The 22,879-nt window shown below is 42.5% G+C and overlaps 1 protein-coding gene across 1 annotated transcript in view; it reads left to right on the top strand.

Moving 5' to 3' along the window:
* The window catches only part of FAF1 (Fas associated factor 1), a 320,133-nt gene that overhangs the window by 151,437 nt on the left and 145,817 nt on the right, over window positions 1–22,879 (top strand). Inside the window, 1 exon segment of the mRNA XM_065409464.1 lies at window positions 8,825–8,911. Within this exon segment, the coding sequence (XP_065265536.1) occupies window positions 8,825–8,911 (87 nt within the window).

Here is a 22,879-nt window from a genome sequence, read left to right as displayed (position 1 = left end):
CATTATAGTTCATACTTTATATTTATATTAAAGATAAATGACTCTATTTTTGATTGACCACCAATCGCCTTTTCCTGACCAAGTTCAAAAGATTTCTCTGTTACTGAGTTTTCCTTTTGTGGTCAGCACTGCTGATTACTTTTCTTCGCTTTCTTTTCTCCTGGCTTCTTTGACGCTCTGTTTCCTGATTCCTCTATCTATATTGCTGACTGCTCTATCAACATCCTATTCTTTTTGACTCCTCCTCCCCAGCTTCCGTGTCCTTAAAGATTCTGTTACTGATTGCCACATCTTTTGCCTCTGTAGTATCTTAGTGTGTCTGTATCTGCTCCCAGGGTTTTAACTATCACTTCTGTGTGCATATCTCCCAAATCAACCTGTCTAGCCCAACACCTCTGACCATTCGTAGATCTCAAAATGTTTTTATCAGATCCTCTTAGGTGTCCTTTGTACATCTCGAATATTTCTTCCCAACTATAACCTTTTTTCCTGACCTATCTCCCTTATCTGTAACTCTTAACTTCATTAGCCTTCCAGTCTCATAGGCTCATGAGCTTGTATCATCTGTGGCTCTCTTCTACATCAAACTCTTGCTAAATCCCATTGCTCCTTCATCTGTAATATTGTTGAGATCCACCCTTTCTTCACTATCCCCATTGCTAAAACCCTTGTTTGGTCACCTATAGGCTTGATTACTATAACTTGATCCCTTTTGGTCTCCCCTCTTCTCATCTCTTTCTATACTGGTGCTTAATTCATATTTTTCTCACATTCCCCCTGCCCTCTCCCTCCAAAATGTTCTTTATTGACTTGGCTTCCATTCTGTTACAGCGTCAAAGTAGATACTCATCCTCTCCTTCAGTGCTCTATGCAATCTGGCCTTGGCTGCGTATGAGTTCATTTCCTTGTACACCCCCCACTCGCATTCCACATTCCTCAAAGTCCTCTCACTTTATTGCTCCTTTTGTCTATCTTTCACGCTCTCATTTTGGCACTGTCTTTCATGCTGACTAGATGCCTGGAACAGCCTTCAGCTTCTCAGCCAATTTAAAGCTTTGCATAAATTATATTTAATAATATTAAAGCTAACAATAGTTCATTATGTACATTGTTTAAATAACACTGTACCTATATATGCAGAAAACAGCCCTCTGGAAATTACTATGGTTTGACTTGGATGTGATTTTTTTAATTCAAAGATGTAGTTTCAGGCATGGCCAAATTCTGCTGATTAAGTTGTAAAATTTTAATTTTTAAAATTTGGTGAGAGATTTCATTAGGCTAGATTTCAAATTTTCTAATTAAAAGATGAGAAATTGACTACTTTTGGGTGAAATTCACCGAAGTACAGAAGACCCTTAAAAGACTTTTCACATCACTTAACCTTATGTAGAGCCCTTTTATTATGCATTGGGGTGAATTTTACCCTGTTGTGTCCTGACAAAGAAGAACCTTGAATATTGGTTCAATTTGGCATCTGCAAACAAAGAATTTTTTTGTGAACATGCCTTCTTAGACAAAATATTTATGATATTTTTTTTTAATAGTGCAAGAGAAAATAAAATAGAAATGTGCCTAAATCCTGTAACATGCTTCAGTCTGTTACCTACTTTGGGCTCCTCAACATCAACATGCCTATCTTGTTCCCCCTGCACCTCGACCCACATGAAAATGTTCTGATGTGGGGAGGTTTGGTTGTGTCGAATGCATTGAGAGGAATTATGTCTCAGTTCCCAAAGAGTCTCCATCTGCAGAAAGGTTAATACAGCATTTTTGGTTAATTTTGTGATTAAAATTGATATTTTTAATAGTTAAACCTCTGGAACCCAATGAAGCATTTACATATTAATTTGGTTTTAAATAATCATACAATGTCTAGATGATAATCTCAATATATCTACCATCTGTAATGTGCAGTCGCCATGGTATCTAGATGTTATGAAAAGAATACAGTTTTTGGGCTGCGCCAGTACTGCTAATTATTCTTTCTTACTGATCAAAGTAAATGTGGATGACCAAAAAGCTCACCAAGTCTGTAAAGATTTCCCTCTCTCTACTAATGGCAAATGAGCTTGTTAGCAAAACCCAACCCACCACCTCTCTCTTGGAAACCTAGTGGGTCTATTATCCATTTGTACGCTGACTCAAATTAATCAGTTGCATCTAGAATATAGCTGTATATTTTTATTCCACTGGCCTAGCACGCTGCTTTTAAAATAATTTTTACTTTGGTTTATGTGTAATGTTTAGGTCTTTCTTGCCCCTACAGAATTACAGATTTACATTGAAACAGCTAACAAATATGAGGGGGGTTTCACATTTTATTAGCAAACTCTCCTGTCCTCTGAATCTTTTTTGCTTTTCTTTTTTTAATCCCATTGGAATTACCAAATAAAGGGGAATCCTTTAAATAGTTACAGCATTGATAAAGGTGGCATGATATTTAAAAAACAAACTTATTTTTTCCTTTAACTGCTTGTGGTTTTTAAATGGACTATTTTGGCATGTTTTCAAAATCCAGTTATGAATTTAACCCCAGCAGTTTGTTTAATCAAACATTACCCTAATATGTTTTACATGGTACCCTGCCAGACAAGGCCTGTCTACAACAACTAGTTTATTCTGTGACGAGTTGCTCAACAGATGTCATTCTGGTAGAATAATACAGCAGAATGCTTGTGCGTTGGCTAAAATTACTTCAACTTTGATCACTTTTGTTCAGCACATCAGTCTGGCATTGTGCTTTATACCAACATAACACTATAACCAGAGCATGCCTTTCAAGCTTAGAATAGCAGAGGAATGTTATTGAAATCAGTGCAGTTACAGAGGAGTTAATGAAAAAGGAAAATACTGTTTATTTCATAATGCCGTAGTGTTGTACTTTGGAATTAAAATGGAATGTAAGGAATCCAACTCCAGAGCTATTTATTTTTACTTCAGAGGGCTTTTTAAAAACAATTTTATGTTAGTTTTATTGACCACATTTGACCATAAATAAGTTTTGTTTGTGATTGTAAAATAGTTAATAGTAGATTCTGAGTCTGAAACACTTTCATTTTATGGAAATTATATTTAACAAGATCTCTTCCATGTGTGATTGAAGGATATTTGTCCCACAAAAGGTATTCTTTTTTCTTTTATTTAATGCTGTAAAACTGGCATGGCAAGAACCAACAAATTGATCTCAGATTAGCGTAGTTACATTTGGATGGGATGTTGTGGGGTCATTTCTCAGTAATGACATCTCTTAACCTTGATATGACTGTGAAATAAATGCTGCACAGCAGGCTAGTCTCTTGTTAAGGAGCACTGAAGAAAAGCTGTTTGTTTGAAACTGCGTGGGGATCAGACCATGTCCCAGGCTACACAGCTTTCACACATCAGTTCATCTCTCACAGGTGTATATGGGAAGATTTAAAAAATGGATTGAGTTGCATTTTTTTAATAGTGAAGATATATTCCTATTTCTTTGAAAAAATGACATTTTTACATATGGTGAAGAGTAATATGATACAAAATGCTGTAATTACTAGTCAGCATGACACTTTGACATTCTGTGTTTAAAATGAAATGAATTAATTTTACATTTTTTTTTTTTTTACTTGTGACGTGCCAAGTTCTCTGTGGATGGAAGTTCAAATGTAATTAAAAATGCACAAAACCCAGCATTTTAATTTTTATTAATTAAATAAAACTACCTTAAATGTGCTGGATACATAAAAATGTTTATCAAAATGTTATTTTGCATTCAAAACTGATTTATTAAACAAAGGGAGTTTTATCTGTAGTTAGTGAATTGAACTGATTGTTTCTGGACACCAGGATTTTAGAACTAGGAGATTTCATCCTCTCACGCCTAGTTTTAATTCAGAGATTGGAAGAGGAAAACAAGCTTTCCTGTTTTTTAAACTCCCAGTTCGTTTCTTAACTTTGAATGAATTACTCATTGAGCTGAACTAGTTGAATAAACTGAAATGAAGAAAATATTCTGGACGGGGGCAGGGATAGTTCAGTCGTTTGAGCATTGGCCTGCTAAATCCAGGGTTGTGAGTTCAATCCTTGAGGGGGCCATTTAGGGATCTGGGGCAAAAATCTGTCTGGGGATTGGTCCTGCTTTGAGCAGGGGGTTGGACTAGATGACCTCCTAAGGTCCCTTCCAACCCTGATATTCTATAATTCACTCTGTACCTGCAGAAGAAATTACTGCTGTCAAAAGCTGGTATGACCTTCAATGAACTCTGGTTTCAGGTGCTTAGCCCATGACTTCCACAAGTTCACTGATTTGTCTTTCTTTAAAATTTGGCAGCAAATATGAACTGCTTTAATAATTTTTTTTTAATTTAATTTAAATGATTTTAATTAAAAAACATTTAGGACTAAAATGGGTTGTCAATTTTAAATTTAATTTCAAATAGGTTTATTTTTTTTTAAATAATCATTTAATTGAAATGGAAAGAATCAATTTTTACTCACCCTTATCATTAACTTAAGTATACTGAAAATTTAAATTATACACATACTAAGTCTGAATATTAACTTCTCCACACAAGTGTACTAAAACTTATCCATAACTCTATAAAAGAATCCATCAATATTTATTTACTAATGCATTTTAATGTGTGGGTTAAGGGACTTTATTAGGAAGACCAATGCTACATACAGGACTGTATTAACCCATCACTGAGCCCTAGGCAAACATACATTTCTGGGCCCTCTGCCTTCTAATATGAATAACAACAAACAGCTGATAAATGGAAGAAGGGAAAACTATATACCTAGATGATGTTCCCTTGCATACATGCCACTGTAGTAAATTCCCATCCCAGCCTGTTTACTTGTTGCTGTTGGAGAAGCAAGTAGTTTCTTTACCCATGCCTTCCTCTCTCTTTGGCTTTGTTGGGAAAGGGAAAGTGAGTTTTAGCTGTGTGTGAGGACTGTCTCTGCCCACTCATCCTCTGGTGCAGACTTGCATGTGCAAACTGAAAGAACTTCACTCACTTGAGTGAGTGGCATTTGCAACTTTTTTAGTTTGCTCTAAGGAACCAAAACACAAATCTGGGCCTTAGGTACATGCCTAGTTGCCTATGGGTTAATCTGGTTCTGGCTCCATGAAGGGTGGATCTAGGGATGGGGGTGATGCAGTCCCTGGACACAAGTGACTCCATGCTTTAAGGACTCTCCGTGTGCTCCTGCCTCAGCTCTCCAAGCAGTGCTGCCTTGGTGTGCAATGGAGCTGAAGCAGCAGTGCCATGAGGAACCTTTCAAGGGTGTGTGTGTGTGTGTGTGTGTGTGTGTGTGTGTGTGTAAAAATCCTCTCTCCATATTTATAATAATCATAACAATTAGGTACACCATCATTAATAACGTCGCTTGATTACAGCTTAATTTATGCAAGTGTATCTTATATACAAGGTTTCAATGAGCTTGAACTATATGGAAAGTTTGACGCATCTATGTGCTTTTCTTCTGTTAAGATGATTCCAGAAAAATACAAAAAAGGTCTGACACTAGTTATATTTAATTAAATATTAATTTAAAATTAATTGTAATTTACAAACTAATTAAGAGATTTAACAAATTTTCAGAAAATTCCTTCTATATTCAAAAAATAAATGCTATAATTTTGGTGAGAATATACTATCTATTCTTCCTAAGTAAGAAAGAGGGTGAATCCCTGCTATAATGACAAAACTCATCATTATAGCAGGGATTCACCCTCTTTCTTACTTATGAAGACTCTGTGATGGAGTCATGACAGGCAACAGATAAATATATTACATTATTTGATTTCAACTACTACGGAGTAGTTGGAATTGGTTTATTTTGTTGCATTACAGTTAAACAAACATGTTTTTCCTCTGTCAGAATGGTTTGTTAAGAAGCATCTTTTGTCCGCTATACACTTAGCAAACCTTTCATGTGTACCGGATTTCACTGGATAGTCTCCATTTTGGCTGAATCCAGCTGCCTGTTCCACTGCACCAGAAGAGCAGGCAGTGTTGTGAGAGAGAGTGAACCCCATTAGCCTAGGGGAGTGCACTGAGTTGTGAGCCAGGTCAGAGATTTCTTCTTCTGACTGTTGTTTGTATTTCTATGCACTTCACAGACCTTATTATTGATCTAAGTCTCATGCCCCAACCTTAGAAAACAGTTAAGTATTAGCCCTTGTGGTTTTACAAACAAACTAATGGAGAGGTGTCCGAGGCCACTTCAAATAGATTTGGGATAAGAATGCAAGTCTCCAGTATCTTATCCACTCAGCTACACTGCCTTTCAGATTGAATGTGCCAAATGAATGTATTTTAGTGATCTTACCTCTAACCACTACATGACATGCCCTTCCCAAATCTAGGAACAGAATTGAAGATTTCTGATTTCCAGAATTCTGCCTTTTTTTTTTTTTTTTTTAATGAAGAATATTGGAGATCAGAAATCTTGAATTCTTAAATGATTTGAATTCAAGTTGAATGAACAGATTTGTCTTCTAATTTAAAGAGGTCCTGCTCTTTCAAATGGTCAACCAGTGCTTGCTAAGGTGGTATGGTCATTTGTTCCGAATACCTACCAACTTCATTGTGAGAACCATCTTTGACTTCTACCCAATGAAAACAGAATGGGAAAGCCAACAGGCATTCTACCTCATATTGTACCAGATTTGGTTCAGGACTGAACGCCATAGAGGCATGTAATGCATTTGGTGGCCTCTCCACTGTCCAGACAGCATAAAAACAAATATTCTACTGCTGATCAGTCAATAGCTGTGTAATCCACTGGCAAAGTGTCAAATCCCCCTCTAGTGGTTGTTCTATGTAGAGCTGTGGTTTTCAACCTTTTTTCATTTGCGGACCCCTAAAAATTTTTGAACGGAGGGGCAGACCCCTTTGGAAATATTTGACATAGTCTGCGGACCCTCAGCGGTCTGCGGACCACAGATTGAAAACCACTATCTAGAGGGTAATATTTGCTCCTGTAATCTAAGTGGCAGAGGTCTGTGCTTGGGGTCCAAAATTCTAGGATTCAAACCCTGCTGATAACCCATATTGTGGGGAAGACCTTATGGTTGCATGTAATACATTTTTTTCCTATTTTGTGTTTTAAAAACAAAATACAACTGGTGTATTTAACTCACAGTGTGAAAAAAAATCCTCTAAAACACGTTTTATCGTTAAAGCCTTTATAATCTGTCAGTTATGGTGCATTGTGTAACAAATTACAGGTGTTACATCTTTTGTTTACTGATGTCACACACTGGGAAGTTTGAAGGTTGTGAAGAATGCCTCTTAGTTTATTTGTGTTGATGTGATAGTAACTTGCTTTGTTGGGTAAAAGATGATTTTCTGTGATAGACCACAAGAAAAACTCAGGAAACTCAGTTTCTCTGTTGGTCTCTACACCACAAAAGGTTCAACCTGGCATTCAGATTTCTGCTGTAAGCACTTTACCTGTCCAATTGCTGATCTGAAGGGGCAGTGTTTGCATACACTTATGCACAGGCTGTCTTTACACATATTCAGTGATAAGGCGGCTCTAAATAAGCCCTAACAATTATTCCATAGGCTGTGAGAATACTTGGAACTATTAAATGCATCACTGCTAGACAAATTCAGATTGGAAATAAAACATAATTTTTTAATACTGAGGGGTAATTAGCCATTGGAACAATTTACCAGGGGTCATGGTGGATTCTTCATCACTGACCATTTTTGAATCAAGATCATCTCTTCTAAAAGATATGCTGTAGGAATTATTTTGGGGAAATTCTGTGGCCGGTGTTATACAGGAGGTCAGACTAGATTATTACAGTGATCCCATCTGGCCTTGGAATCTATGGTATCTTTCTGTCTGTGAGACAGATTGTATAATTATTTTAAACCAAAAAATAGGATACGAGTTTGTGATTTTAAATAAATTTTAATTGCAACTAATGTACAAGGATCATCTGGCTTTGAATAGGCACAGAATGCCAGTTTTGTTACAATTTTGGTGGTGTTGTAAATTGTCATATTTTGTGGTGTCCTGCCTACTGTCTTTCAGTTTCCACACTTCTCTCAAACTGACAACCAATCCTGTTTCTTAACCTTATTAGTTCACAGTGGTTGTTGTATTTAGCAAAAAGTAAAAACACAGAATGAATTGGCTTAAAGATGTGTCCTTTTTAAAAAAAAAAAAAGTAAACATCTGACATTTGTCTTCCCAACTGGAAATATTACTCTTGATTTGTATTTTCATGTTTCCCTCTTTAATACTTTCATTTTTATTTAGATACTACTTTTTTAAAAAATGTACAGATTTACATGGTAGCCAGCTACGTTTGATTGCTGCTTAAATCTACCAGGAATTTAGGATTTCTAGGCTGAAAATAGAATAGGTTAACCAGCAGTGTTTATAACAAATTCTTTTTGTTCTCCCTTTTTCCTATCCCCCATGGTATACTTTCTTAATTTACAATCTTAATTCACCTGGTTGGAAAATCTGTCTGTAACTATATTGTTATTAACTGTAACTAACTAAAATATCTACGATACTCTAAGTAATAATAACAACAAACTATAATGTGTTTGTTTAATGCAGTTTGTTCATTTAGATTCCAGGTTAGCTCTTTTTTCAACAGCAGTCCATTTTACTTTCAGGTAGAAATCTGAGTTTTTGAATGTTGCGTTAAGTAATTTAAAAAACCCCCAATATAAATTAAAAGCCTCCTTTAGTGATGAAAATAAAGCAGATGGATTGAAAGACCTCTCAGGGTCCCTTCCAACCCTACATTTCTATGATTCTATGTTAAGTGCATTTTGAAAACATGTGTTTACTTTTTTTTTAATAGGTAAAGCGGAATGTGTATGACCTAACTAGTATCCCTGTTCGTCACCAATTGTGGGAAGGCTGGCCTCCTTCTGCCACAGACGACTCAGTAAGTAGTTTCACCTCTTTTCACGTTTTCCAGTAAATATGTGACTGTTCACAGATTTATTATCCAACTCAGGTAAAAGCCTTTATTGTCCTTTGTTCAGAAAGTACAGCAATGGTAAGAGTGCAGGGAATTTAGGGCTTTATCCTTTGAGCCCCTTCGTTCTGCTCCCAGCAATGAATTGAAACATGTAAGTAGTTCCATGGAAGCTATTCACATGGGCAAACGTAAGTGCATGCTTCCGTGCATTGTTGGGTTGGAGCCAAAGTGCTCGGTACTTTTAAGGATCAAGTCCTTCCTGAGATGAGAAAGCAATGGGAGTACTTGTGGTGCACTGTGGTCCCAATTCAGGAAAGCATCCCTTGTTTAGGAAAGCACTTAAAACACATGCTTATGTATATTCCTGAACTGGACCCAGAGCCCCAATTCACCAAGGTACTTAAGCAAATGTGTAACTTCAAGCAGGTGAATAGTCCAATTGAAGTCAATGGGACTACTTGCATGTTTAAGTATATACTTCACTATCTTGCTGATCCAAGGACTATGCTCAGCTGTAAGACTTTAAAAGGTTGCACCCAAAATTAAGCCACCCGTATACACAGAATACATATAAACTTGTAGCTGATTAGAATGTGGAGGACATTATTTCCAATTCCTACCTGGTAATTTTAAAATTCCCAGTATTGAAAATCAGAGGAAAATATTCATTTGTTCTTGTTGGCTGATACTTCTGCAGCTCTGACTCACTGGTTAATTAGATATTTTTGTCTACCATTTCATATAATCATAGAGAGTCTAAATGTAGAAAGATGTTAGACATTATATCCCACCTTCTGCTAATGCACAATTGCTCCCTACAATATATTTCAGAGCATTTATTTCTTTTTTGCTTTAGCTATTTCCATTTCCCCCAAAGTAATACATTGCTAATACTGGTGAGTGGGGCTGTAGGTAGAAAGAAGCTGAAATGGAGCTTGTAGTTAACTAATTTTGCATGTAGCTTTTGTGGGAGTGACCAATCTTCGCATAAAACAAAATGCTACATTTCTAAAAGTGTTCAGTGTAAACCAGATTAAATTTGACATTCTATAAAGTGAAAATAAAACAAGAATTTGCTTTCTGTAAATACTGAAATAACAATACTTTGAAGATATACCTATCGATTTCTAGTGAAGTTCTCCTAAAATAACTGCTGCTGTTTGAATGGTGAATGCTACATTTTAAAAAAATGTTGTGTAAATGATTTAAGCCAATGAAGCAACACAAAGACTGACCACATTTTTAACATAATTGCAAAATATCTCTTTGCTTGTGCTTGCAGCTATAGTAGCTAATTTTGAGATGCATGCAGGGATCTTTGCCTGGGTATTGGAGAGCAGAAATCGAGACTTTAGATATGATTATTTGATATAACAAATATGGTCCCATACAGGTAGTCACAACCTTTGAAATGTGGGTGCATTTTAAAATCTTTTACATTTAAAATTAAGCAAAAAGCTATAGAAATCCAGGATTTCTGTTTCAGGTTCCAACAGCTGCTTTTAGTAAAAGCAAAATAAACAAAAAGAAAACCACCCTGCAAGATAGGATATCCTGCATGTGTAAAACTCATAAATCTGTTTTTAAGTCTGTTTTTACAAGTGACATTGTTGCAGGTGAATTTTTCCCTTTTTCATGTCTAATGAAATTGGCGAATGTTGAGTCATCTGCTCCAAGGCAGGAGAGTCCTCAAAGCTCACTGCTTAAATCTGGTGCAGCTGAGACATGTCAGCTGTGTAAACAGATCTGTATGTGTTACTAACAAAAATATAATTAATTTCTATCTGAAATTAGAGGCCATAACTTAATACTATGAAGATTTAACATTAGCGAGAACTATCTGGAAACTTCGACTTGCCAGTTACAAATATTAAGTAATAGTTTATCTGTTTAAGTTGCTCTTTAATTTAATGGCAGATTTTTTTCAATCACTTTTGATTGTACTATATAGAGTTCTCAGAGTGGTGTATTATATACAAGTATGGTGCTAATTCACAATTAAAGAGCTAAAGGAGGACTTGATTAGAATACTTTTTTCATTTACATTTTATGCAGCATAAGAAATACTTTGTAATACCACAGGAGGTTTTTTCAGTGCAATTCTCGTTAACCTTTGGCTTAGCAAACAGAACAACTAAATAGGCTTCCCATAATTGGATTCCTGTATCATCTTGAGTCTCTTATGAACCAGATAGACTTCAGTCTTCTGGCATTATCAGGAAATTCAGTGAAGTCAATAGTTACTTATACATTGTTGCATTTAGAGTTAAAATAGGTTCTTTGCTTATAGTTTTAGTACCCCATATTTCTATAAATATCTGAATTGTCAATAACTCTTCCAGTTCTTTTTGCACACTTTCACCAGGGAACTAGGTATCTAAAGCTCTACAAATAGGGGAATGTTTTCATGCTGTGACAGTTTAACTGTGAGAAACAAGACACATACAAGCCTGCAGAAATCTCATTTTACACTTTTAACAAGGACACATTTTTAGTTACAAGAGGGTATGAATAATTTTAACACTGTGAATTATGTTTGTTTGCATTTTAATTAGAGGAACAATGTTAATGTATGAGGTTTTTTAAATCATGTTTTCTATTTTGGGGGGGTGTTACTTATGGAACAAAATTAATATTAAAGATTGTAGTGTTCTTGATCTATTTTTCTGATATTTACCATTCTTTGCGATTGATTGATGCAATGCACTTTTAGAAATTAGGGTAGAATGTTTAAAAATTAATGGCTCATTGTAAATAAGTTATCAGGGAGTGCAAAATGTTTATTTTAACTTCTGGTGATTGTACAGATCTAAACATTACACATCTTGTAAAGTCAGAACCAAGACAGAATATTCCACCTAAAGCTGTGTAAAATGTGCTACACTTGCTTTTGTTATATGAGCATATATGAACTTTTAAGATTGTTCTGATCGTTGTCATAGTCGCCCATTTAAATTAACTCTAACTTTATAAAAATCACCCTCAAGGTCAATACTCTAGTATTTTAGTAAGAGTTTTCAAATGCTAAAATATTGTGATTTTCTTTACATTAAAAAAGAAAAAAATTCATACTAATTTTCCAGGAGTCTCTTATCTCATCTGGTTACCTATGAACATTTAGGTTGAAATCTTGGCCCTGTTGAAGTCAGTGGGCTTTCCGTGTATTTCATTGGGACCAGAATTTCATCCCTGATTTTTGTGCTACTTTCACTTACCTGAAACCACTAGTACCCAGTGGTTATTTTGTTACCAAAGTTATTCCTGGTCATGTCACTAGACAGTTTGAGATAAGCCGTTCCTAGAAAGGAGTTCACTGTTTTGCTTAAGAAAGTCATCCCAATATGGCTATGAGGAAGATCTGCTTTCCCCATAAACGGCAATAGATGATTTCTCAAAGTGAAATTCAACCCTGTGTAGAAATATACACAAAGCCTATGCACTACTTAAATCCAATGTTTCCAATTCCTAAGAATTTATCTCAGGTAATTGGCCTCTAATGTGTGAGCTCTTGTGAAAATACAGAAATCTCCTGGCTTTGTGATTTGGGGGAAACAAACTGAGAGAGAGAAAAGGAGCTGGCTTCTCCTACACAATGCCCTGTTGCCAAAGGGAATGCGTACTGAGCTGCAAGCCAGGATTTGAGGAGTGCTAGTCCTACCTCTTCTACTGACTGCTGTTAATGTTTCTGTGCCCTTCAAGGCCCCATATCTCTATGTTAGGAGATGTAACAATCCTTTACCTATTAGACAGATAAAAATAACTGACAGCTTGCACAAGTTGGGAATAGACCCCCACCTCCCACCCCAACCCCTAATAGAACAGTGCCAAGTCTTATGCACGTTGACATCTTGTTGTTCAGAAGGAACATGCTAAATTATATACTTGTGTAACCCACACTAACACAGTGTGGCTTGGTGTCACCTTCCAGTGGTTAGACCACATATGGAGGTTTATGATGGTTGCTGTCTTCATGCTAACAGATCTGGTTCTTTAGGTAAACATACAGATTAGTGTTTTTGGATCTAGAATTCCCTGGTTCATTCTCCACAGATGATCCAAAATTTTTTGTTACATATAGCTACTTTGTCTTCCTACTTGATCATGCTTTGCCTCCAGAGCCAGGAATCAACACCAGGAATGCTGATGCCCAGTATTCCAGTGCTGACTCACAAATAGTTGAGTCAAGTATCAGAGGGGTAGCCATGTTAGTCTGAATCTGTAAAAAGCAACAGAGGGTCCTGTGGCACCTTTAAGACTAACAGAAGTATTGGGAGCATAAGCTTTCGTGGGTAAGAACCTCACTTCTTCAGATGCAAGTAATGGAAATTTCCAGAGGCAGGTATAAATCAGTATGGAGATAACGAGGTTAGTTCAATCAGGGAGGGTGAGGTGCTCTGCTAGCAGTTGAGGTGTGAACACCAAGGGAGGAGAAACTGCTTCTGTAGTTGGATAGCCATTCACAGTCTTTGTTTAATCCTGATCTGATGGTGTCAAATTTGCAAATGAACTGGAGCTCAGCAGTTTCTCTTTGGAGTCTGGTCCTGAAGTCTTTTTGCTGTAAGATGGCTACCTTTACGTCTGCTATTGTGTGTCCAGGGAGGTTGAAGTGTTCTCCTACAGGTTTTCGTATATTGCCATTCCTGATATCTGACTTGTGTCCATTTATCCTCTTGCGTAGTGACTGTCCAGTTTGGCCAATGTACATAGCAGAGGGGCATTGCTGCAACATGATGGCATATATAACATTGGTGGACGTGCAGGTGAATGAGCCGGTGATGTTGTAGCTGATCTGGTTAGGTCTTGTGATGGTGTTGCTGGTATAGATATGTGGGCAGAGTTGGCATCGAGGTTTGTTGCATGGGTTGGTTCCTGAGTTAGAGTTGTTATGGTGCGGTGCGTGGTTGCTGGTGAGAATATGCAATAGTTATTAGTTAATAGAGAATAACAAATAGTTGAGTGACCCACTTGTAAGGGGTGTGTTATCTCCCTGTATGAATCAGAAGGTTAAAAAAATGCTTTCTCACCACCATTTACTGTTGTGGAAATGGAAGGGGTCTGTGCTGCGGACCTGAAGGTTGTAGGTTCAAACCATGCTGATGACTCATGAGGGAATGAAGATGTGTTTGTGTATACACACCACAAACATTAGTATAAAGTCTGGGAATAATTGTGGGAACAATTCTATATTGAAAAATGTATTTAGAAGAGAATTTGGAAGTTGTCAATATTTGTTTTACTGTATTTGAGTGTTTGTATTTTAGTTAATGGGAGCTATAACATTTGACAGCGGGCTGGGGCACTTGGTTGGTTGTTGTGTTTGAGACTGAGAACTGTGTGTAGGAGATGTTGCTTGTGTGTCCAGAGAGATAAAAACTTTGCCTTTTATTAGATACAAAAAGATAAGAATTTGAATTAACAAACTTAGAGCATCTCACTCTTGAAGGTGTAATGTTAGCACTTGTGGGGGACTAGACGCTTTAGGGCATAGTTAATGACATACAGAGCGTTTCACCTGTATATCATCAATTTGAATCCAGCCTCTCTCAGCAGAAAGTAGAAGCTGTTCCGTCTAATAAATCTTTGGTAGACTCTGCATGGAAAATTTTGGGCCCTAGTTCCAGCTCCCACATCACAAACTCACTGTTGTACTTTGCATGGTTGTAAGATCTGTGTGATGAGGCTGTAAAGCATATAACGCAATGGGACACTGATGTTTGGGTCCTCTAGTGAAAGGCAGAAGTGGTGAAAATCTTGTGATCAATTTGTAAGGGTTGTCAACATTGTACTTGTCATTCATACCCTGTTGGTGGGCAGAATGAGTTTAAAAGAGAAGGCAGATAAAAAAACAAGACTTAATCTTTTGTTAAGCCAAACAGTCATGAGATTGTTTTTTATCTCATTATTTTGGGGGTCTGAGTCACGGTTTTGAACATTTGGGATTGGCAATACTTTCCCTCATTTAAGCTCTCAGAAGAAGTCCTCAAGCAATGCATTGGCCTTATTTAGGCTTTCTAGAATGAGATTAAATAGCTGCATATTTTGATTGAGCATGTCAAAGCAATCTAGAGGATTTAGACACACAGCCTGGTAATTTTAATTAATTTTGATGGATGATGTGTATCATTCTATGTTACTTTGACAATCCTTTTTTTCTGATTTGATCTGACTGAAGATGTGACTGGTCTCATAGAAATTGTATCTCAACCGAACATTGCAATTTGCCTGTATTTGTATTTATTCTGATGAGATAATTGATTTAACTCAACAACCTCAAACTCTGTAACTCTGCCAACAACAAATTACTAGAATTTTGTCCATTTTCTGTAGCTAATATTTATTGCCTAATAGTTCACTTTGCGTCTGAAACATCCATATACTCTGGAAAGCAAAGACTTCAGATTCAGTAGAATGGGTCTGGCACATGGGCCCTCTTCGCAGTCCCTTCCCCTCTTCCTTTTGTTTAAGTACTTAAGAGGAATACTTCCAGACTAAACTTTCTTGTCATGGATTTAACTGGAAGACTTCAATTCTTCTTCGAGTGATTGTTCACGTCCATTACACATTCGTGCGCGTGCCGCGTGCACGAACGTCGGAAACTTTTCCCCTCAGCGGCTCCCGTCGGGCCTGCAGGGTCTCCCCTCCCGCCAGAGCGGCGCCCCGCTCTAGCGTATATATATCCCTGCCGGCCCGACCCTCCCTCAGTTCCTTCTTACCGCCCGTGGCGACGTTGGAACAACTCTATCTCTCGTCTGAGAGTGTCCCTTAGCATAGTACTCAGTGTTATCTTCAGTATCAGTTCTTCAGTAGTTAGTGTCAAGCCCCTGGCTATTTAGAAAGACTTAAACTTCTTGTGTCGGGTGTTTGACCAACCCCGGCACCGGCCCTGGGCGGCGGGGCATGCCGCACGCCCAAGGCTTTAAGGCTTGTGCCACGTGCCGCAAGCCCATGCCAGTAAGCGACCCACACGACTCGTGTCTCCGTTGTCTGGGGGAAGCACATCAAAAGGAGCGCTGCAAGATCTGCAAGGCTTTCAAGCCTAGGACTAAAAAAGAGAGAGACTTTCGCTTGAAGCAGCTGCTCATGGAGACGGCGTTACAGCCCTCCACTTCAACGGCATCGTCAACCTCGGTGCGGAGTGCCCCGCCATCGGCACCGAATCAGCGGGAACACCTCCGGCACCGGTCGTCTTCGCCGGCTAAATCGAAGGGCCAACCCAAGGCCCGAGGACGTTCCCCGCACAAGAGGGTAGCGCCCGCGAAGACCGCAAGTGCTCCTAAGGCCGTTGCGGCCCCAGCACAGATCCCGGTACCAGTGGCTTCGGCGCCGAAAGGCCCGTCGAGCCCCGGGACAGGCGCGTCGAGTGAGGAGGAAGGGCTGGAGGAACTTTTGGAACAGCCCTCCACCCCGGACACATTTGAGGCAGCAAAGGACCTCATTGAATTGTCCGCTGAGGGCACCCTCCGCACTAAGGACATTCCGCCGAGACTGCCATCCAAAGGCAAGCCGGCGATGATGCGCCCATCACGGTCGCCATCTCGGCACCGTTCACGGCGCTGGTCCCGGTCGAGCTCCGCCTCGGTGGACTCCCGGCTTCCCTCCGCGCAGAGGGCCGCACAACAGTCGGGCCCCAACAAGCGCAAGGCACCGGCCCAGCAGCCCTGCTCGAGTAGGCACCGGGACGTATCGGTTGCACGATCCCAGAGACCGTCCTCCCGCAGTCGTTCCCGGTCCCGGGGCCACCGGTACCGATCCAGGTCCAGGTCAGCAAGGCGCTACTCCCGGTCCCGGTCACGAAAGCACCGCTCTCCGACCCCGGACCGGCACTGTCCCACGGCACCACCGTGGCCCTCTAGATCACCGTCCGTAGTTTCGGAGGTAGACTCGGGCCATTCCACCAGATATGCCCACAGAGCACAGACCAGTAGGGAGCACGAAGCCACTTGGCACCCACAGTGGGGCCACCCAGGGCAATGGCCATTCTGGACCCCTTGGGCCTACCACCAACAAGGCCCCCCGTCCAGGACCTCGAGATCTGGCCCCTCGGGATACCAGTCCCGCTCTCCACAGTGGCGCCCACCCTCTCGCAAAGAGGCCACGGTCTCCAGGCCGCCAGAGAGGGAAAGGGCTGACTCGGCACCGAGCCCGGCACCGTCCCAGACCCACGTCAGGGAACGCACTCCGGAGGAGCACCCAGCCGATGAGGAGTTGCAGGAGGAGGAAGACGCGCAAAAGGCCATGACCTCCTCCTCCTCGCCAGACGAAGCCGTGGTGGGCACAACCGTGTCCGGTCCTCCCCCGATTGACCATCGGGCGCACCAGGACCTGCTCCGCCGAGTAGCCCTCAATTTGGGGTTGCAGGCAGAGGAGACTGTTGAGCAGGAGGACCCTATGGTCGACATTCTAAGCCCGGAGGGCCCCTCCAGGATCGCGCTCCCGCTCATAAAAACGGTCCAGTCTAATTATAAGACAGTATGGCAAACACCAGCCTCCAGTGCGCCTACTGCAAAGGGCGTAGAGAGGAAATACTTCGCCCCATCTAAAGGGTTTGATTTCCTATTCTCCCATCCAACACCATGTTCGCTGGTCGTCTCTGCGGTCAACGAACGGGAGCGACGTGGCCAGCAAGCCCCGGCCCCCAAGGCCAAGGAGGCTAAACGCTTGGACTTATTTGGGAGAAAGGTCTACTCGTCCGGAGGCCTCCAGCTGAGGATCGCAAACCAACAAGCGATTCTGAACAGACACAACTTCAATTCCTGGGCATCGGTCTCCAAGTTCAAAGAAGCCTTGCCTCAGGGCTCGCAACCCGAATTTGCGGCCATAGTAGACGAAGGGAAGGCAGTAGCCAAGACTTCGCTACAGGCCTCCCTTGACTCCGCGGACGCAGCCGCCAGGACAATCGCGTCAGGAGTGGTAATGAGGCGCTCGGCGTGGCTACAGGTGTCCGGCCTTCCCCCAGAGGTGCAAAACACCCTCCAAGACCTTCCGTTCGAGGGATCAGGCTTGTTCTCGGACCAGACGGACGCCAGACTGCATAGCCTCAAGGACTCTCGAGCTACCCTCAAGTCGTTGGGGATGCACACCCCAGTGACGCAGAGGAAGCCCTTTAAGCCCCAACCTCCGCAGAGGCAGTACCACCCTCGTCCTAGACAGGAACCGTACCGCAGGAGGGGCAGGGATAACAGGCGTAGACGCAACAACACGCCTAACCAGGGCCAGAATCATGGCCAAAGCAAGTCGCAGCCGGGAAACAAGCAAGGGTTTTGAAGCTGCGATCGAGGACAGAGTACCAACCTCTATTCCGGATCCCCCTCTGTGTTTCAGGGACCGCCTGTCCCATTTTTACCGTGCTTGTTCACATATAACATCGGACCGCTGGGTCCTGCGCACGGTGGAGGCGGGCTACACCCTTCAGTTCTCCTCGCCCCCTCCCTCCCACCTCCCATCCCCGTCCCTCTTCAGGGACCCCTCTCACGAGCAACTCCTCATGCAGGAGGTACAGACCCTCCTCACAGTAGGAGCAGTGGAAGAGGTTCCTCCGGACCTCAGGGGGAAAGGGTTCTACTCCAGATACTTCCTCATTCCCAAAGCAAAAGGGGGCCTCCGTCCTATTTTGGACCTACTCAAACTAAACAAATACTTGCTCAAAACACGTTTCCGTATGGTCTCCCTTGGTGCTATTATCCCGTCCCTGGATCCGGGAGATTGGTACGCTGCCCTCAATATGAAAGATGCCTACTTTCACATCGCCATCCGCCCGGCCCACCGGAGGTTCCTGCGCTTCACTATCAACCAGCGCCATTTTCAATTTACGGTCTTGCCCTTCGGCCTGGCAACGGCCCCGCGCGTATTCACAAAATGCATGTCCGTGGTGGTAGCTTTTCTTCGAAAAAGACGGATGCGGGCCTTGTGGGCCGGTCGGAGGCCGAGGTTCGCTCCCATGTGATGTTGGCACTACAGGTGTTCCGCAAGCTCGGTCTACTGGTCAATGTACCCAAGTCATCGCTGGTCCCCACGCAGAGACTGGACTTCATAGGGGCAGTCCTGGACTCAGTGGCGGCACGGGCGAGTCTTCCCGTATCGCGGTTCTTGGCCATTCAGAAGGTCGTGAGCTCCATCCAGCAATTCCCCACGACCACGGCCAGATGCTGCTTGCAGCTTTTGGGGCACATGGCGGCCTGCACTCATGTAGTCGGACACGCCCGCCTAAGACTCAGGCCATTGCAGTTGTGGCTGGCCCAAACATATTGCCCCAACAGAGACCCCTTAGACCTGGTCGTGACGATCCCGGCTCGGGTGTCGAACTCTCTCCGTTGGTGGCTCGATCGGCAGCAAGTTTGCACAGGGGTCCCTTTCGCCACCCCGCAACCCGATCTGACATTGGTAACAGACGCGTCGGACCTGGGTTGGGGGGCGCACCTGGGGGACCTGCGGACTCTGGGCTTATGGTCCAGGGAAGAAAAGTTGCTTCATATCAACCTGAAGGAGTTGAGGGCGGTTCGCCTTGCCTGCCAGACCTTTCACGCCACCATAGAAGGCCACAGCGTGTCAGTTCTGACGGACAACACTACCGCCATGTTCTACATAAACAAGCAGGGCGGATCCCGGTCCTTTCCCCTCTGTCACGAGGCGCTCCTCCTCTGGGACTTCTGCATAGCCCATTCAGTCCACCTACTAGCGACATATCTCCCGGGGGCCCAAAACGGGTTAGCGGACCGCCTCAGCCGGTCCTATCACGTGCACGAGTGGACGTTGAGACAGGACGTCCTGCATTTAATCTTCCAGAGGTGGGGGTTTCCCCAGGTGGATCTCTTTGCCACCAAGGACAACAGCCAATGCCCTCAATTTTGTTCATTCCAGAACCTCAGTCCGGGCTCATTGGCAGATGCCTTCGCAATTCCGTGGGGCGGGAGCCTGATGTATGCCTTCCCCCCATTCCCGCTCATCCACAGGGTCCTCCTCAAAACCCGCAGGGACAAAGCGACAGTCATCCTCATCGCCCCGGCGTGGCCACGCCAACACTGGTTCACGACCCTGTTGGAACTGTCCGTGACCACTCCGATCGCCCTCCCCCTCCATCACGACCTCATCACGCAAGACCGAGGTCGCTTACTCCACCCGAACCTACTGTCGCTACATCTCGCGGCATGGTTTCTCTCTGGCTAAACGATATGGAGCACAGGTGCTCCCACCAGGTCCGGCAGGTCCTCCTTGGTAGTAGGAAGCCCTCCACAAGAGCGACCTACCTCGCCAAATGGAAACGGTTCTCCCACTGGTGTGAGCCTCATCACATCCAGCCTCTGCAGGCCTCAGTCCCATCGATTCTGGACTACTTGCTGCACCTCAAGCATCAGGGGCTCGCCCCCGCCTCAATTAAGGTGCATCTGGCTGCCATATCGGCGTTCCACCCTGGGGAGTTGGGGGCTTCAGTGTTCTCTAACCCCACAGTAGCCCGATTCCTCAAGGGGCTGGACAAGGTGTTTCCCGACTCGCGCCCGCCGGTCCCTGCGTGGAATCTCAACCTGGTCCTCACCAAGCTCATGGGGCCGCCCTTCGAACCCCTGGCCTCTTGCTCCCTCATGCACCTCTCATGGAAGGTAGCGTTTCTCGTGGCCATCACATCGGCTAGGAGGGTCTCGGAGTTGAGGGCCCTCACTTCGGAACCTCCCTATACAGTTTTCTATAAAGATAAGGTGCAGCTCAGACCGCACCCGAAATTCCTCCCGAAAGTGGTCACGCAGTTTCATACGGGACAGGACGTTTGTTTACCGGTGTTCTTCCCTAAGCCACGCTCGGACCCAAGCCAACGCAGCTTGCATACTCTCGATGTCCGTAGGGCATTAGCTTTCTATCTGGAACGGACCAGGCCATTCCGCAAGTCGACTCAACTGTTTGTTGCCATTGTGGAGCGAATGAGAGGCCAACCTATCTCGACGCAACGCTTGTCGGCATGGATTGTGCTTTGCATACGCACGTGCTATGAGCTCGCTAACGTACCAGCCCCGAAGATCAGGGCTCACTCTACTAGGGCCCAAGCGTCCTCGGCGGCGTTCTTGGCGCAGGTTCCACTCCAGGAAATCTGTAAAGCGGCCACCTGGTCGTCGGTGCATACGTTCACAGCCCACTACGCGATCCATCATCAGACCAGAGAGGACGCGGCGGTCGGTAGAGCTGTGCTTCAGTCTATTATTCCTTGACTCCTACCCTCCTCCAATGGTAAGTCACCTAATGTGTAATGGACGTGAACAATCACTCGAAGAAGAAAAAACGGTTACTTACCTTCTGTAACTGTTGTTCTTCGAGATGTGTTGTTCACGTCCATTACACTTCCCACCCTCCTTCCCCTCTGTCGGAGTCACCGGCAAGAAGGAACCGAGGGAGGGTCGGGCCGGCAGGGATATATATACGCTAGAGCGGGGCGCCGCTCTGGCGGGAGGGGAGACCCTGCAGGCCCGACGGGAACCGCTGAGGGGAAAAGTTTCCGACGTTCGTGCACGCGGCGCGCGCACATCTAATGTATAATGGACGTGAACAACACATCTCGAAGAACAACAGTTACAGAAGGTAAGTAACCGTTTTTTTTACAGTGATTATGCTTACAACTTGGTTGGGAAGGCATTATGGACAGTGCCCAACACTGGAATTTCATGCCAAGCTGTTATTAAAGCAAATTCCAGTAAAAGATTTTGAAATATTCATCATAGTAGTGAAACATAATATTGTTTGTATAATTGAATAAGAGAATTCTTAATATATTTCTGGTTTTTGGTCTTTCCACTGTTACTTATAACTTGCTTAGATGAGAGATGTTACTTTCTGGATGAAGTATTTGCTCTCTTTCTGAAACAGATAAGGAGAATGTACTTGCCAAACAGTTTCTTTTTTAATATTCTTGTCTTACATTTGATTACTGATTGTCAATTGATCTGAGGCACAGTGGTTCACAGGCAGGATCTCGTGAGTGCAACTTACTTTAGAAACACACCGTTACCATCATATTAACAGAGGAAATCAGAGTTATCCACTGTTGATAAGATACATTTTATTTTATGTGCATTCATGAGGAAATTCATTGAGAATAAGGTCTGTGCACTTTTAAAATATGCACAATAAAGATTTTAGATTTTGCATTTTCTTACTGGTGTAACTGGTTAATAGTTGAAATTTAAAGTGTTCTGTAGTGACCTAATATTCCATCCAGAATGGGTATTCTATTTTAAGGTTCAAAGTCACAGGGTAACAAGAATCTTATGCAAATGCAATAAAGATTTGTACTCTGTGTGAAAAATTACAATAATTATATAATGATATTTTAAAATCAGGTCCATTTAGATTTGTTAATTTGACTCTTGTAAAGAGAGTTTTTCAAATTCATCATATTTAAGATCACATGCAACCTCTTGTTCATGCTTCTGTCTCTCCCAAGGCAGTTAAGGTGCTGTCTCCACCACATTTTCAGTTGTTTGACATCCCAGAAATGAAAGAGAAAGGAAAACAAACTCTACCTATTCTGCTGTTGGACCTAGCTAAGGATATCTGGTTGAGACCAACCTTGAACTCAGCCACATCTAAGAATGATTGATTGCCTATATTAGATGCCACAACAGGGCTCCCCAGTATTCCTTATTTCATTCTGCTCCTGTCTCATTGGTGATAGCAGCAGCTAATAAAAGGATGAGAATTCCAAGACCATTCACACCGTCTCTTTGCTAACAATGGCAAAAAGAATTATTTTTAGGGTGGAGGAAAATCTACTCCTTGGGTACTCTGGATATCCACATGGCCAATTAATCAACTGTCATGGTCAAGTATGAATTTTATCTATGAGAAAGAATGCTCTTGCTAGTCTACGGTCTTCCTAAGGAATAGAAAGATACAGAAAGAAGCTGGTGACTGAGGGGAGTGTAGTTTTCTAAGCATGTCCTATGTGTGGAG

Source organism: Emys orbicularis, chromosome 8, assembly GCF_028017835.1.
Source record: "Emys orbicularis isolate rEmyOrb1 chromosome 8, rEmyOrb1.hap1, whole genome shotgun sequence".
Taxonomy (NCBI): Eukaryota; Metazoa; Chordata; order Testudines; family Emydidae; genus Emys; species Emys orbicularis.
Note: the sequence above shows the minus strand (reverse complement) of the source record. Positions and strands in the feature narration are given on the sequence as shown.